The 18,048-nt window shown below is 40.3% G+C and overlaps 1 protein-coding gene across 11 annotated transcripts in view; it reads right to left on the bottom strand.

The window, feature by feature from the left end:
* Positions 1 to 18,048, bottom strand: part of Bod1l (biorientation of chromosomes in cell division 1-like) — a 56,818-nt gene that overhangs the window by 4,448 nt on the left and 34,322 nt on the right. For all 11 annotated transcript variants that reach the window (XM_006504050.4, XM_017321065.1, XM_017321064.1 and 8 more), the window contains 12 exons: positions 16,719 to 16,779; positions 15,187 to 15,257; positions 14,704 to 14,776; positions 13,167 to 13,246; positions 9,177 to 9,255; positions 8,775 to 8,851; positions 7,905 to 7,980; positions 7,787 to 7,821; positions 6,053 to 6,098; positions 3,085 to 3,134; positions 2,897 to 2,978; positions 2,242 to 2,395 (listed from right to left, as the gene is read on the bottom strand). In XM_006504050.4, the coding sequence (XP_006504113.1) occupies positions 2,242 to 2,395; positions 2,897 to 2,978; positions 3,085 to 3,134; positions 6,053 to 6,098; positions 7,787 to 7,821; positions 7,905 to 7,980; positions 8,775 to 8,851; positions 9,177 to 9,255; positions 13,167 to 13,246; positions 14,704 to 14,776; positions 15,187 to 15,257; positions 16,719 to 16,779 (884 nt within the window). The remainder of the gene's footprint in view (positions 1 to 2,241; positions 2,396 to 2,896; positions 2,979 to 3,084; positions 3,135 to 6,052; positions 6,099 to 7,786; positions 7,822 to 7,904; positions 7,981 to 8,774; positions 8,852 to 9,176; positions 9,256 to 13,166; positions 13,247 to 14,703; positions 14,777 to 15,186; positions 15,258 to 16,718; positions 16,780 to 18,048) is intronic.

The raw sequence follows: 18,048 nt of genomic DNA on the forward strand, positions 1-18,048 counted from the left end.
AGTCCGGGGGGCTACTAGAAAGGAAGAGATTTTGCCTGGGCAAGACAGCTATGGAGACTCATAGGATCAAAGGGGCTGGGTCTCTTGATCATTGCTAGTAAATTGGTGTCAGCCAGGACTAAATTCTACCTCCAGGAAACTGTCTTTGCTTTTCCTGTGCATATTTTACCACAATCAAGAAGATGACTCTGAAAAATAGCAAATACGCTGGCTGACAAGGCTAGCAAAGAGCTCATCAAACAGAGCAAGAGGCTAAGGTCACTGAGGGCATGATTCACAGCACTAAATGCTCCAAGTAGTCAGTTACACAAGACAGAAATCCGATTAAGGGAGAAGCTGACTTTCCAGAGAAAAGGGAGAAAAGGACTTATTCAATGTATGGTATGTATGCAATTCAATTTGAAGCAATTCCCGTTCAGGTGCATCCTGAGTATCAGTATCTGTAAGATCAGCAGAACAGCCCTTCTGGATTTTTGGTCCACACCTGGTGTGGACCATTTGTTTCTTAGAGAGGATACAGATTAGAGAGCAAACACTGCTAAGGAAGCTCAGGACACCAAGGCCTGGAAACTGCCCTCAAATACTTGCGGGAATTATTATGAGGTCCCAAGAGTAGAACTTCAAACACACAGAAGTCACAGGGAGGCTGGCATCTACAGTGCCAGGAAGAGAAGGCCAGGGAAGAAGAGGTTCGTCTGCCCTTGCAGTATGCACAAGAATATGACCAATACAGAGGAGGTACTGTGGCTCAGGCATCCAAGGTCAGCAATACAAGAGGATCACAAAGCATACATCTGACCCCGAGCACCTGGGAAACCATGAAGATACTAAAGCCCTGGGACCGACCAACCAATGCCGAGAAATTTAAACCAAACAGAAAGAGTCTGTGAATAAATCAAACATTCCTAAAGAATTTGACAATACTGGTAACTCAAATGACCATTAACCTACATAATAAATGACTTACTCTTTTAAAAATGTATTTTCCTTATCATAAACGATGCCATACATGTATATAATAAACTTAGGCTATTATTTTAAAAGGCAAGCCTGCTAGTAACTTTTAGATATTCTCTGGAAGACAGAAAGTCTAATGAACTTTCTGAAGTTGAGTCCCACTACACTGAAGGAGTCCCAGGACTTTCAGCCTAAGAGTCGCAGAGGTACATAGGGTCCTAGTGGTGCACCCATAGGACGTGCTCACTTTCTCTCACTAGGGCTCATGGTTCAGTCACTTTATTCCTATCGCCCATTCCTCCTCTCCAACCCCTCTCTTCAAAAGCCCAAACACCACACCATTTTAAGGTTACTCATGGAAGCTCCTTGATTTTGTCTTTTGTATTTTAAATCCGACTCTTGAGAAATCAAACTCTGTCACCAGAGGCTAATAATGTCTATGTTTGGAGGGTTTAGAAATGGGTTGATTTTAAATCTTTTTATAAACATGATACTACATTACTATTCTATTATGGTGAGATAGGTGTTAATGGTAAGACTTTCAAAATAAACATTTCAGTTCTTTTATATTAATTTTGGAGAATGATATTACAGAAGATTATGCCAAGACCCACAGTGTATGAATGACACTGAAGATGGAAAATACTGGTGAATACTAGGGAGAGCCATGCAGCATCACACACATCATCTCTAAGTGTTAAGTGGAGAACGGCACTGCTGGTGTTAACAGGTGCACCAACAACATGGAGGGTCTGGGGAGGACTCTGGTGGCTAAATATACAACCAGCTTACTTCCTTTAGAACACTGTCAAACCTAAAATACTTCATTTGATTTCACATACATTGACTTAGAAGAAGCAGAGATCATGACTTCTTCAAGCCCATTTGACCACATATCCAGTTTTCCCCCAGAAGGTTTGCACCTCTATCAGGGTTTGAGAGCACATACTTTAGGGAACATGTTCATCAGGGTCAGCACAGGTGATGTCTGTGTGGGGGCCTCTGGGTTCCTTCATGGTCCTCAGCACACACTGTCTGAGGTAGTAGATGCTTAGAAACTGTCTGGAGAGAGCTGACTAATTTCATCAGCCATGCACTTAAGTCAGTCAAGGACTCTGAAGTAACCCCAGCAACTGAGGCAGAAAAACATTCTCTCTGAGTTGAGACAGTCAAGGCGAAAACATGGAAAGAAAGCGTCTTTGAGAGAGTCCCATGCCACCAAGAGCTGCTTCCAGACAGAGTAGCTGCCCAAGGCCTCTGAAGGCTTCTGGTTGCACCCATTACCTCTGTGCCTCTGATCTGGTGGCTGATCTTGTGGTGGCTCCCAAGGGCTCCTCCTCCTCTTCCTCCTCTTCTTCCTCATCAGACTCCTCATCTTTTTTGTCCTCTGATGTTTCAGACACCGATTTCTGGCGCTTTCTTTCTGGCTCTGAGGATTCTGTTCAGACAGAAGGGTAACACCTGGACTATACAATTCCCAAAGACACTTCCAAAGGACAGCCATGGAATAGAACTTAGGATATTAGCAACTTGGAAGCAGAAGAAGTGGTTTTCCACTTCCTTTTAGTTTCAGTACTTGCAGTTCACAACTGTTTACCTTAATCTCAAACACATTTGGGATAGTTTACTTATGCAGTTCACAGCCAGCATTTGCAAAAAATTCACATGTGCTCAGAAAAGCATCTGGGATGTGCCATTTCTGGCAGGGATTAGAGCCATTTCACACACATTTATGCAACATTTATTCTAGCTGCACCCAGCTGGATTTTTCCTCATCCAAAAAAGATTGGTTAAAAAGTGTGATTCTGAAATAAGACTGTAATTAAAATGTACAGATGTATGTGTTTCTTGGTTTGTTTTTTTCCCTCTGTTGGTTTGAAGTTGGCCTGCTGTTTTCTAAAGAGAGACAGGGCGGGAAAAGAGTGTACCAGACTCATACCAGCATCATCTGATGAAGTCAGTGAGCGTTTGGGCTTTCTTCCTCTCAGACGCATACTTGCTGTTTTTTCTTCACTATCGTCCTAGAAACAGCAGCATTAAAGTTGAAAGGGTGGTTAGCTGGGCATTATCAACTTTATTTATGGAAGATACACTTTGATAAAAAAACAAAACAAAACTAGCACTTACATTGCTTGTACTTTTTTCTTCTAGGTTGGCTATTTCTTTATTGGACTCATCTTTAAAAAAAGCAAACCAGAAATTAAATTTCCACAGTAGATCTAGTCTGCTACCTGTCATCATCCCAATGTTAATACACTATTATATAATTCATTACTTAGGAAACACCATAATAAAAGATCTTAGGTAGGTGACTACATGCAAACATAGAAGGTAGCTCAGTCAGAAAGTGCCTGCCTTGAAAGCACAAGGGCCTCTGAAAGTTCAGAACCCTAGAACACACTGATGAGGTGGGGGAGGGGGGGATGCTATGGCTCAGGGCCAGCCTGTCTACCCAATGGGTGATTGGAAGCTGATGGGAGACCCCGTCTGGAAGGAGGCACACGGCATACCTGAAGACAGCACCTGAGCTTGTCCTCTGGTTTCCACAGGTAGGTACAGACATGCATGCAGACAAGTACAGCAACCCGCCCCACTCTCACATATACATATTAAAAAGACAGACATAAAATGCACTTCTATTTCATATATACCTCATTCGCATGCCTAGAAGGTACTACTCCACAATATTTTTAGTGCATCGGTACCCTGAGTGCAGGACAGTTATGGAACTTTCCACTTTATCATGTCAATATTGGAAAGGTTTTGGATTCTGAGGCTTTCAGGTTTTTGATTGGAAATGTTTCTTTTAAATCTCTTTTAAATCTTTGGATTATGAACCAAAGTAATCCCATCCCCTCTCAAACTTGTTCTCTCAGGCACTCCATCACCACAATGAAGATGGATGGATACAGAGCAATTTCTAGAATTGTATCTACCTGTGTGGTGGTGACGGAATAGAAATTCATCTAACCACTCACCCAAAATGCATGCTTCTTGTAAATATGGATTTTCCTTTTTTCTCTCAATAATTTAAAAGTCTGAGTGGTCAGGTAGAGGTTTAGAAGAAAAGAGACTGGATAATTAGTCATATTATCACAAGCTCCACTGTACCCCCTGACCGAGAATGATTTGCCACACAATCTCAGCCTCCTGGCAGAGAACAAATGAACTGCCTATTGTGGGGTGCACTGTGTGAAGGTTATCTCTGTATATTCAATTGTTGACTGCTGTAACAGCAGAGAGCTGAGTTCTGGCCAGATTTTGGTACTGATGTTCTTATGGCTTATCACCTGCCTCAGCATTTTGTAAACACTCTTCCTCCCTCACCTGTCATAAAGATCTGACAGACAACAGATAGGCAGAAAAGGGAAACAGGACTTCCAGGCTGAGAGAGTGTCTCTGGGAGAAGAATCAGAGGCAGGAAGATTACCCAGCAGGTGGGCTGATGGAAACACCAGCAAAGAGCTGGCCACATGGCTGGACCTGGGGCTAGAGTGGTGGGGATAAATTTAGATTGAGCTAGCTGAGAGTCTACCCAGCTAAAAGTCTAAGCTATAATAAAAATTCATAAGTCTCTGTATCATTATTTAACCAATGGTGGGTCCAGAAAGTTCCACTATAGCCTATATTGAAGAGTTTAGCAATGTTTCGAGTGAGTACCAAAATGGACCTTTTTAAAAAAAACTTTACATTTTCAAGTGTTATCCCTTTACCTGTTTCCCCCTCCCCTTCCAAGAAACCTCCCATCCTATTCCCCCACCCCCTGCTTTGATGAGGGTATTCCTACACCCACCCACCCACCCACTCCCAACTCCCTGCCCTCGATTTCCCTACACTGGGCCTTCGTAGGACCAAGGAGCTCTCCTCCCATTGATGCCTGACAAGGCTGTCCTCCGCTAATACAGTGCTGTCTTTTGTTCTGAAGAGTCACTACACTAACGACCATGAAAAGTTAATTCAATAAGATCAAAGTCTGCCCTAAGCTGGTCATCATTACCCAGAGTCAGAAAAGAACACAAAATCGAAACCACCATATGATCACATAGATCAGAATCTTTAAAGTGTGTTCAATGTATAAAGATTTCTTATTGTCCAGATTTAAAATACTATAATAAAATCAGGTTAAAAAGCATACCAAAGCAGAAGCCTTCTTCCTCCCTTAACAAACAAAAATAAAAGCCCACCCTCCCAAAGCAAACAAAAAACCCAAACCCAAACCAAAACAACAAAACCTTAATTTGCCAAGAGCCAAGAAAAAAACCTGAAGCAGAATGAAAAGCTTGTATAATTAGGCGTGCAAACACTGTCCATGGGTTCTGTACTTGATGTATCTTGATGGCCAGACTCCATGATTCTCAAACTGATTGTTATCTATTTACAAACAGCTGTCATAGTCATCTTTTCTGCATACTGCCAATCCTTTAAATCCACTGATAGTACTTTATTTCGTTTAAAAATCTTAAGCTATGAGATTAAAATGTACAAACTGTTAAAAATCTGGAAAAGACAGACTAAATAATAAGTAATACTTCTATTAGCCTCCTATCCAGGGGCAACCATTATTAACATTTTGGAATTTTCTCTCTTTGGAATGAGGACAAAAATACTTGAAATAATTCTTTTACGATCTCAGTCTGTAAGATGCACAGGTTTCTCTTACAAATTATCACTCCTCTGAGCTCTGTAGGTTGTTGCCATGAGCAACAACCTTCATAGTAACAGTGCTTCAAGAGCTACTTGTTCTGTATTATCTCAGCAGAATACAGCAAACCACAGCTTCAATACTGTGCTACATTTATCTCCAGCCTTCACTCTTTTCTTGTCTACTGCCTTGTCCTGCAATGACAGTGTCCCAGACTCAACTGCAGACTACAGAAAAAACAGTAAGTATATATAACTTTCTTTTTAAACCAAAAGTCAACTTATTTCATTGAGAAACAACAAAATTGTAAAATCTTCCTTAACAGCTAGGCTAGGTTCCCTGCTTAAGAAGGAAAAACATCTTATTTAGAAAATCACTCTTAAAAGTTCTTGCAAATGAACTGAAACAACAGCCCCTCCTTAGACCACAGGCAGAGGGATGCTTGGAACATACCTGCTTGGCTGACTTTTAGTTTGCCACTAGGTGAAGATTGTTCTACCTAAGTTTAAATGAGCAAAAAATAAGAACAGTTTGTCATTATCATACAGGAAGACAAGCAGTAAATGTTAAGGCCTTTATTACATAATCAGAGTAATGAGGATCTGTCTCCTGTGGCCAGTGAAACAGAGCTAGCAAGTGTGGATGCTCTCGATTCTGACCAGTCTCTAACACAGGACTCTTCCCGAGCACCTTGGTACATCTCTGGAGACTGAATGCCACAGTGGTGAATTATGTTCAAAGTTGTCGGCTTTCCCTGAGGTCAGTCCGACGTTTCACACGTGGTTCTCTGCGTCTGCAGCCTGATAGGACCATGAGAAGCACTCTGGTGCTACAGTACTGTACTATTTCACAACTCAAGGGAGCAGAGGAGTGCATGACTGGCCACGAGTCACAGGTCTGGGAGTACGTGGCAAAGCTAATATCTAAATCAAAAGTGATGTTTTCTAAGCCACTGCTCATTGCCATTGAAGTACATGGAACGAAATCCTCCTACAATGATTTCACTGCATATGTACTCCAGAGTCAAGGAGATAAAGTAGCAGTACTGGGAAATGGCTGAGTTAATAATGTGCCTGCTTCACAGACACGAGGGTCTCAGTTGAGATCCTAGTATCCATGTAAAAAGCTGGGTGCATGTACTGGCTGGTCTTGTGTGTCAACTTGACACAGCCTGGAGTTACCATAGAGAAAGGAGCATCAGTTGGAGAAATGCCTCCATGAAATCCTGCTATGGGGCATTTTCTCAGTTAGTGATCAAGGGGGCGGGGGACCCTTGTGGGTGGTGCCATCCCTGGGCTGGTAGTCTTGGGTTCTATAAAAGAGCAGGCTGAGCAAGCCAGGGGAAGCAAGCCAGTAAGGAACATCCCTCCATGGCCTCTGCATCAGCTCCTGCTTTCTGACCTGCTTGAGTTCTAGTCCTGATTTCCTTTGGTGATGAACAGCAATGTGGAAGTGTAAGCCGAATAAACCCTTTCCTCCCCAACTTGCTTCTTGGTCATGATGTTTGTGCAGGAATAAAAACCCTGACTAAGACAGTGCAGAAATGCACATATGTAACCAAGAGTTGGTGGGAGAGATGGGTAGATTCCACTGGTCAGCCAACCTATTTATATCATGAGTTATAGGTTAACTGAGAGACCCATCTCAAAAACTAAGGTGGAGAGTTAAAAGGAAGACATCTGATATAGGCCTCTGGCCTTCATGTGTGCATGTACATGCACACACATGCATTCACACATGTGTGCTCCCACATGAACTCGTGCACATACTATACCCACACCCACACAAAGAGCAATGATGGTTCCCCTGCACTAAAATTAGTGCATAGTGAGTACAAACACAATTCAAGAGAAAATCATAAGGCAGCAAAGGCCATCAGAAGCTTCCCTTGACAAGTTTCCACTCTAAATCACATAAAACAGTCCATTTCTTTCTGTATCTTAACCAAGGCTCTTTAACTTTAGACAACTGCACTCCTACATATGGATGGCATCAGCTCAAGAACAGCTATCAGAACTGTCCATAGGAAAATACTACTAAATCGAGGCATTATCTGAATGGGTAGCCACATTTTAAGAAAGTCTTTTGAAGTATGTAAATAATACAAAGTAGTTTACAACACGAGCTGTTCACAGGCCAAGAGCAAATATTTGAATAGTTCTTTTCCTATCTTTTATAATTACTTACTGTGGTAATGTCAGTCTCTGTTTTGGAATCTTCTTCTAAAAAAATAAAGTAAAAATTTACTTAGAAGATCAATTTAGAAAGCTCTTGTATATAACTTGAAGATGTATCTAACACCTACTTGATTTAAAGGCTGTTTCTGCAGGGTATTTGCGGGGTCTTCCTCTTCTCCTTTTAATAATTATTGGATGATCATCCTAACAGGAAAACGAGGGAAAAAAAATCCCCATCAATAAAAGAATAATTCACCCTCCCTTGAATCAATTCAGTGCTAACTTAATAGGAATGAAGCCCAGCTTAGGTGCAATTTTAGAGTTGTATTTCTTCTTACTGTATGTAGGTAGTCCCCTTGCTTACTGAGTACTGATAGTCCTATGAATCCAGAGTCTCACACGAGTAACAAATGCTTAGTGAGTGTTGTTCCAGACAAGAACTATGTCTGGGTTTTTTTTTTAAACCTACCTGTGGTCAAATGCTATTTCCTACCAAAAAAAAAATCTAGTAAATTTCTCACAAGAAACCATTAAAGAGTTGGTAAACTAGCAATGGATGCTTTGGGATTTAGAGGTCTGTCTCAGGCCACTATCATTCTCTGACGCAGAAGCTAACTGTCAACTTGAATGGGCTGGAAGCAGACATGGCTGGCATGGGGAAGCTGCAACCTCCTGGAAGCCACGACTGTGCCTCACCGAGCTAGGTCTCCTTGGGCCCTCCTGCAGATGTTCCCATTTCCTTCTGCAGCGTTAAGCTGCAAGGCCAGGAACCTGACACTGCCCCTGGCAAAATGTTGGATTGATCCTATCTAATGATGACATAAATAGGATTTACCAAGCAAACAAAATTAATCAGAATGACATTAATAAAGCATACTGTTTAAAAGTGTCCTGCTGCATTAAAAACAGCCAAAAAAGTACTTATGAAAAACTCACAAAGAGGCACATGACACACTGGAAGTTATTTTGAGCGAATAAATATGAAAAGCAGTTCTCACCTCCTGTGACTTGATGCTGCCATCATCTTCATTTGGCTCAGTCTTTTCTCCTGTACCCTCACTGCTGCTAAATTCATCTGAGGAAAAGGCAGAGCTCAGTGCTGTGCTGGTGACCAGGTAAGCATTCATCATACTTCAGAGGACCAGCTCAATTCCAGACACACATACACACATGCATACTTCATTTAATTACCATAATTAAACCAATACACCCAACTAAGGATATACTTTGAGAAGAGGATGAAACTTAAAAATAATGGCCAACTTTACAAATGTAAGCGTAAGGCTCTGTGCTCTATGGAGGGAACAAATGGGCAGGAGGATGCTCCAGCAGGTGAAACTTGGTGCAAGGTGTGGCACTGTGTGGCCTGGGCCCTGGCATCCCAGAGGGCTCTCCCTCACCTCTGTCTTCCAGGCCAGTGCTGCTGTTTGTCTTTGAAGTAACTGAGGAGAATTCCTCCACATCTCCAGAGTTCTCTTCCTGTAGAGAAGTTGAACAAGACCAGTGGTTTCATTTTCAAATTTTTTTTAATTAGGTATTTTCCTCATTTACATTTCCAATGCTATCCCAAAAGTCCCCCATATTCCCCCCCTCCCCCCACTCCCCTACCCATCCACTCCCACTTTTTGGCCCTGGTGTTCCCCTGTACTGGGGCATATACAGTTTGTAAGTCCAATGGGCCTCTCTTTCCAGTGATGGCCGACTAGGCCATCTTTTGATACATATGCAGCTAGAGTCAAGAGCTACAGGGTACTGGTTAGTTCATACTGTTGTTCCACCTATAGGGTTGCAGATCCCTTTAGCTCCTTGGGTACTTTCTCTAGCTCCTCCATTGGGGGCCCTGTGATCCATCCATTAGCTGACTGTGAGCATCCACTTCTGTGTTTGCTAGGCCCCTCATTTTCAAATTTGACTCTGCATTCATTCACACTTCCGTGAGTTCCTCTCAATAACAATTTCCTATTTGACACTTAGAATCCTATTTGACATTTAGAATAGTTTGATAAATGTTTTTTTAAAAATATAACCATCATTGCAGTTACTGGAACTGTTAAAAGAAGATAACAAAAACTGAAGGCAGAAAAGCAGATGTAGATACAAAATACCAAGGTTAGGTTTAGTTTTATTTTCTTCCTACAAAATGTACTTTGTCCATTTAAGAGAAACTCCAAAGGAAGAAATACTCTAAATTGCATTTCTTTACGGAGTGGCAGAGGAGAGGGGTATAGGGAAAGAGAAAGGGGGAATATGTCAAAAGGACATCTGGGGATTTAGTTGAACTAATTTATAGTAGTATCCTCTAGCAGGTAAATTATTCATCAGTAGCTGAAAAACGTTTTGAGCTCAAAATGTCAAGTGAACCCTGAAAGCTAGAGTAACAACTAGGCTAGCAAGACATGCCCACAGGTGTAACCACTTTCTGATTAAAGTCCCACTCTGCAAAATGAAACTCATACTTGGAACTATTTGCTGGACCAAGAACTTGTGACTGGAGCAAACCTAGTTTTTCCATGTTTCATACTATTTCTGCTAAATAGACACAGTATTAAATTGACTCCTAATGACTTAATGTCATACCCATAAATGCATCTCTCAACCCTCATTAGAGTAGCTTCTATTTATAGTAGATACAGAGTAACACAGAGACCCACAACTGGCCAAGGTACAGAAAGTAAAACACTGTTAACTGCTCAGCCCTAAACGGGCTATCTATCCCACATCCCCAAGGCTCAGAGATCATCATCACAGGAGCAGAAATACTGTGAGAGCCAGAAGTGGAGAATGAGTACAATAAAACTGTTCTTTGGACAGAGCAGGTAAATGCATACAGAAGCTCACAGTGCTCGTGACAGTAGACACAAACCCTATACTGCCAGCTGAGGCCAGATCAAATCCCAGCACAAGAGGGAGGGTAGGTATTAAGTCCCACCCCTAGCTCCTCAGGAACTGTTAGCAACTGATAGCTGCCGAGGGAGGGACAGTCAGTTTTCCTTAAATTGTCACCCCCAGTAGGTCAAGGGCTCATATCCAATAATATACGGGCAGTACAAATTGAACTTGATGGGTAAACAAAATTGTTTCTGGGTGAGTACGAAAGAGATTGGAGAATATATATATATATATACATATGCACACATTTATAAACATAAATATATATATTTGTACATATTTCCAATGCATTTTTGAAAATATCTTTTGATAGGTAGGTGACTGCTAAGTAATAGGAAATCCAGTTCTGGTGTTTACTACACAGTAGCATAACTACAGATACTAGTAATAGATTGTATTAAAATATGGAAGACACAATGTTGACTGTTTTCTACCATAAAGAAACAATAATATTTAGGGAAATAAATAAGCTTAATTTTATTTGTTTGTTTCTATCTATCTATCTATCTATCTATCTATCTATCTATGACTGTATCCACATCTTGCTGGCCCATTTTTCAGGAACTTAAATAAGTACCAAACAAAGCCAACACATCTGCATCATAGCACATCTCTGTCTTTCCAAACATTTGTGGTTTTGGGTCTACTTTGAGGCAGATTCTTCCTGCCTAGTAATGAGGATAAGAAGCAGCAACTTGTGTGTCTCCTAGCAATAGCAGTGTGAGCTCAGGCAGTTTTCATTTGTGTGTGATTACACAATGGATGCTCTCTTTGTAGGAGTCCTAAGGTATTCAGTGTGGAAGGTCACTGCATTTAACACTAGGCTAATAGAGCCTGCAAGTTCACTTAGCTGATTATCTGTAAAATCTAATCACATGATGCTGAAGTCCCTTCACCTGTGGAACACCCAGCTTTCCCTGGGACCTTGAAAGCACTTATATAACCAGTACCAAGACACTGAATTACAGCTCATGACAGACAATGTAGCTCTCTATGACTGCAGACACCAAGACTGTTTCTATATTAAATATTCACAGAGAATTTTAGAATAATTTTAAATAAAAATAGAATTAAGATGCAGTTGTCACTTTTTAAATATCCTTTTGGTCTTGGAGGGCATGGGTTTAGAATATGGAAGGTCTGCCCACCTGAGAGAGCCTAACAGCTGTCTGAAGAGCAAGCTATTTACTTTGTCCTCATTAATACATTATACAGGATCATGTATAAAGTGACTTCTAACCTACACTCTTTTCATGTGCCCTAGGCTTTTTCATGTGCTGGATAGTGGGAGGACAGGTGCATGCCTTTGTTGGCTGGTGTTTGCTCAGGCTGTCTTCATGGCTGGGACAGAATGTATTTCCAGTTAGGGATGACTGTTTCAGAGCAAGCACTAGGTCCCTCAAGAATTCTACTAGCTCCTCATGACAAGTAGGAACTCATTTTTATTCTCTGATTTCCACTTTTCCAGTGCCTGAGGTCTTTCTAAATCCAATTTTTATCTTTTTTTAGTTTTGTCATACCAACTTGACAATGACTTTATTGCTTCTAAAAGTGATACATCCTTACTTCATGAACTGTCTTAGGAATGGTAAAATCACCCCTGACCTAGTCTACAGATCACTATTACTGTAAAATGGGATATTAAATAGCTTCTGAACATAGCTTCTGTGCAGGAAAACAATGAAAATACAGAACATATTATCTATGGATGCTCAGGGTTCTATGTACTCTAGCCAAATGCTGTATCGATCTCTGAGCTATTAGATTTAAATAAATGATTTAAAGCTTACATGAAATTGAGGGGAAATAAAGTATCTTCCAATTGCTTCTCTCTTCATTTAGAGTACTTACTAGCTTATGATCCTAGCTGTGAACAGGGCAATGAGGAATGAGTTAAAAGCCTATTCTTTCCTGGGCACAACTCAACTGAAATTCATGGTACTGCGCTACTTTTCCTTCTTTGGCTGTTAAAAATCCCTTTTTAAATTTAGTTCCCAGCCCTTGTGGACACAAGGAGGACTGCTTTAGCAGATTTTATATTTGCATAGAGGAAAGTAACATGGACAAGAGAAGACAGAGAAGATAAAAAGTAGCCAGTCTCAGAAATGGCTCAGAGAACACTCAAGAAGTCCATGGCAGGAAGTGTGCACATCTGGGACTAGAAGGAAGGGGAGCAGAGGGAAGGCAAGTAGCGACAAGCCAATCTGGGGCTGCCAGACTTGGGCAGAAAGTAATCAGAGGCAGCTCATCAACAGTTAATGTGCATCCCCACTTATCACGGACTTCTATGGTAAACTGCAAGCCAGAAGAAAACATCTGAAAATCTTGAGAAATAAGGCCATTGAGCAAAATAGTAAGCAAGCATTATATCTAACTTTCATATTACATCTTTTATAACAAGCTGATTATTGTCAGAAGCATAATGTAGCAGAATAAAAATTACAAGTATTCGCAATGATGCAACTAGGTTCCAAACTTAAAACCAATCAGTAGAAAAATACCTTTGTGTCATGTGGCTCAGTCTCAGAATACTGTCTCTGTGCTGTTTCTATTCTGGAATCCAGGACATCTGGGCTATCATCTGTAAATCAGTGTGGACAGAATCACGAAAGAACAAAAAGTAACTGAAACTGAAATACAGTTCTATTTTAGGACAGTAGACTTTTTTTTTTTGTCTATGATACACTAAAGCCAATAGTTATTCTAAATATTTTTAGAATGTAATGGGACTTGCTGGCTTTCTGGAAAGGGAGCATAAAACAAAACAAAACAAAACAAAACAAAACAAAACAAAACAAAACAAAACAAAACAAAACACCAAAACTTCCAAATGTTATCAGGGCATGATCACTTAACTCTGAGAACCTAGGATAGTTTATCCCAGAACTCAGGAATGGGTGCAGGAGCACTGAGAGTTCAGGAACTCTCAGCTATATCTTCAGACCTTGCCTCAAAACGAAAACCAAACCAAAACAACAATAAAGAAGCTCACAGGGTACCCTGAGTCTAGGGAAGGGCTGAGTGTTCAGAGTCCCAGAGACGAGGCAGCTTTGGCTACTTGAATAAGTTCCATCCAAGAGGCACAGCCTTGAGCCTGAGACCTGGGCTGTGGGAGCAGGTTTGCTTGAGGAAATGAAGTAAACCTCTCAGAGCTTTACACTCTATTCACTAGATATTATGAAGATTAAAAAGTACCATGAATTGTATCTCAATATAAAATATGAAATCAATTTACTACCACAAAATAACCACATGCATCTAATTATAAAGGAGAAAATATGTATTCTTTCTATATGTTCATTCACTTGTATTTAATACATTTCTGCTTGTGTTAGGAAATGTCTGACATGGCAGCCACTAGCAACATGTGTTTCAGTATTACTCTGCAGCCCAGCTAGGCCCAGTCCTCCTGCTCAGTCTCTTGAAAAGCTGAAATTCTGGATTCATGGTATCAGGCTCAGCATTAAGACAGAAAACTTCATGGTGCAGTGTCATTATGTATTTATAAATTCATTACTATGGCCCATACTACCTAATGTACTGAAAAAATATTAATTAAAACAATCCAGCCTTTCATCCACACTGACCATATCCAAATGCTCAACAGCCTCTAGTAGCCAGGAGCCAGTAACAACGAACCATTTCCACCCTCGTAGAAAGTTCTATCACATGGCTGTTCTAGGCCATGTTATCAACAGGATGCAGCAGAGGCATTATTACATGCGCCTCAGCTAAAGAGCCTCATTATCTCTGCCCATTATCTGCCCATAAGAGAATCGCAGCATACAGTGCCATCTGGCCTGGTCATAGGTCCCCATTACAGAGATTTGTGAGATGTCCACAAGTTGGGTTTTCTGCAGGAAATAGTTTCATTTCTGGACCCAAGTCTGAAAAGATCCTGTTGGTGTCTCCAATTCGCCTCAAACATTATGAAGTAATAAACAGTTACTATCTTCATTAATTATTTTCTTGTCCCACGTTACTAAGTATAAGGACTGTAACTTTTCTGACATCTCAAACAGAAGCCCATAGGAATACCTAGTTCTTCTTCTGAGGAGGAGTAATCCGGCTTTCTGTTTCTTTGAGATATTTGCTTTTCTTCCTCTTCAACCTGGAATTAAGAATGAGCATGATATAGGTAGCAGGACCTGGAGCCAGTCATTTAAAGAAGGCTGCACTTTGACCATATAGCAGGGACATAGTAGCTAAGTGTCACAACAGTAAGCAGGCAAAAATGAGAGCGACTCTAACATCCACCTAACTTATATAAAGAAATAGTATTTGAGCAGCACAATTGGTCTTGAAGAGCTTAAAAAACAACAGCAACTACAGAGTTGAATGGGTACAGGACTATGGAGAACTGGGAGGAGGGCAAACAACCAAATTATAAATGAAACTTTCAGATAACCAATCAAAATCCAAAACCACAAAAAGAAAGAAAACCTTCCTACCACCTTTCTTCATGTTACGGGAAAACCCTACATATAACACATGCGCGCTTAAGTGAACTAGGGAACACACCTCTTCAGGATCCGCTTCAACACTGCAACCGCTCAGAGCTTCCGTGCTGCCTTTTCTACCACAGCATATTTCTGAAATGGTAAATACAACAACTAAAACCATATTTAAAAAAACATATTAAATCTCTGAAATAAAACATCTGGATGTTAGGGGAAGCTGTCTAGTCATCCCTTTGAATAGCAGCTATATACTCGGCACTGTGAACAACAGTTCAGATAACTTTTGGTGGATAATAGGATGATAGGGAAATTCCACTGTCTGTCACTGTTGTGTGAATTAAGATCAGTGCTACAAAACTCAAGTTTACACAGCAGAGTTCAAGGCCTTCATACTTCAGCTTTGCAGGCAAACAGTGTCAGGTGTCCAAAGAAACCCTATGACATACTGTACCACAGCCATCAGATCAGCAAGCATCACAGCCTAATGAGGTCAGGCACAATGCAAGTGTGAAGTGACAACTATGCCGTCTGAAGATAAGCTAGCATTCAGTATACTGATGACGTGCTTGTAACCAAGCAAATCTGAACTCACAAACACTGCTCATGTTTTTGAGGAATAGGGACATGCAAAATAGTACTCTACAATTGGAAAAAGCTGCAAAAAGGTTGCAATATTAACACATAACAGAAATAAACAAACAAAATAACTGTGCCATATCAAACAATGTAATACTAACTGTTGTTATAATGAAGTAACTAGACTTACATAAAATAAAGAGAACAGAACCTCAGAACATATTGCAAAATAGGCAAATACTGTGGAAATGGTTTGTAAAACGTGGTTAACATTCACCTAAACAAAGCAACATATGCTACATATCTTTATGAAACTAAAACCATACCTAATTAATGCAGAATAGTAGTTCCCTTTGGATGGGATGAAAGAGAAAGAGATTGTAACAAGGTAGCCCTATTATGGGGACTCACTACATTTGTAACATTTTAACAATTGAGTAAGACAAATATACTACATTTTAAGGTATGCTAAATGAGGTGATGGGCATACACGTGTCTATCAATCAATGTCAGTGTTTTGCTATTGTCTAAAATACTATGTCAAATATGAGTTATCAACAAAATTAGCAGAAACCAACAAAACTCCACATGCTGGTTGAGAACAGAATTCTCTTTTTGGAGCTAGTGACCTTCAGAGGTGATGTATATCAAGGGCTGACTCATGATGTGATATGCTGACCTATTATCATACTGAGCCTGTGACTATCTCTACCATACAAATCACATGAGATTGCAGTTTGTGCCAACACTGGACTGAACCCACAGTGAGGCTGCTGGCAAAGTTGTTGTAGTTAGTTAAGGTCAAATACCAATTAGCTGTATAGCCAAATTACTCAATCTCTCTCAGTTATTCCCAAAACTACAAATGCAATGCTTAATGTTCACTTGATTGGATTATATAAACTACTTAAGAACATCTGTGAAAAGGAACAGAGCATACATAGTACATAGAAGACTCTCAAGAAATAGTAATTATAGTGAACATTAAAGTTATGACAGTGGAACTCATTAACTTACCTTCTTTGTTTTGAGATTCAAAGTGAATTTCTTCATTGATTCTTGACTCTGATTTTTCAACCTAAATATACAATAAACAAGTTGTTTCTCGATAGTCTCACATAAACTTAAAGGCAGGTTAAAAAGTTATGTGTATACCTGGCTGTTTACAACAATGCTGTCAGGACTAGGGGGCATGTTCTCTTCAGCTTACCCAAAAGCTCAAGGATACAGAGGGCCTGCTTTGTGAAAAATATTCTAACTTACTAAGTTATCATGCTTCAATGTTTATTCTCCTTGTCTTTAAAATGATTTTGGCAAAAGCAAAATAAGAAAAAATTCATGTTTCAGAATTCTCTTTCACTCAAAGAACTCTTACAAGTTCACCTCTTTAGCTATAAAACCTCTTGAGCTTGCTGTAGCACACATCGGCAACCCTAGCACTGGGGAGGCTGAGGCAGAAGGACTGCTGTAAGGCTGAGGCCAGCTGGTCTACATATGAAGCAAAGGTTATATAGCAAGACTGTTCCAAAAAGTTAGAAAATCTCCAACAACAAAACTCGTAAGTATGTCTGTTATAAAATTACCTACTCGGCAATCATACTTTAAACTATACAAAGTCTTATGCCTTACAACATTTTACATCCCTCATGACTATTGGCGGTTGCACTCTACTGGGGACTTGGAGTGAGGGGTGGCACACATGGTCTGGTCCTGGAGGTTTCAACTTAGAGGGTAAATTAGAGCCCCACTACAGGGGCTTCTCTTTCTTTTCAGCATAGTCTGTGAGCGTCTAGGAACAGAACTGGGTGGTTCAATAAATTGTGCTAAGGACTCTGACGCCACAGTGCCTGGCAATAAGAGCGCCTTCCCATTTCTTCTAGGACACAGGGAAGAATGGCTAATGGAGATTTGTGAGCATTTTATAAAAATGTTCACCCCCCGGTGTTAGGTTCCCTATAGATACACTGGGGCAACACAAAACAAAATTTTCAAGGATATAAAGAAATTATAAGAATCACACCTGGGGAAAGTGTTTATTGCAATCACAGTTCAGTCTATTCAGACAAGCCTTCTAATGTGAAGTTTAACTCTCAAATTATTTTGTGTACCGTGACAAGAAAATTTAAGATATTCCAATTGAATTTGCAATCCTATTATAATAAACCCCAGAAAGCTCAGAGTTCTTTATCAGGGATGTAGGCAACTGTAGAAAAGATCAAGTGAAAGCTGCTCAACTTGAGTGGAGAGCATGCTTCCACATGGCCTCCTGTACACACAAGTCCTCATAGACTGGTTATCTCTTCTCTACTCATCCTTAAATGAAAAAACACAAAACATCATCAAGGCC

This window comes from Mus musculus, chromosome 5 (assembly GCF_000001635.26).
Source record: "Mus musculus strain C57BL/6J chromosome 5, GRCm38.p6 C57BL/6J".
Taxonomy (NCBI): domain Eukaryota; kingdom Metazoa; phylum Chordata; class Mammalia; order Rodentia; family Muridae; genus Mus; species Mus musculus.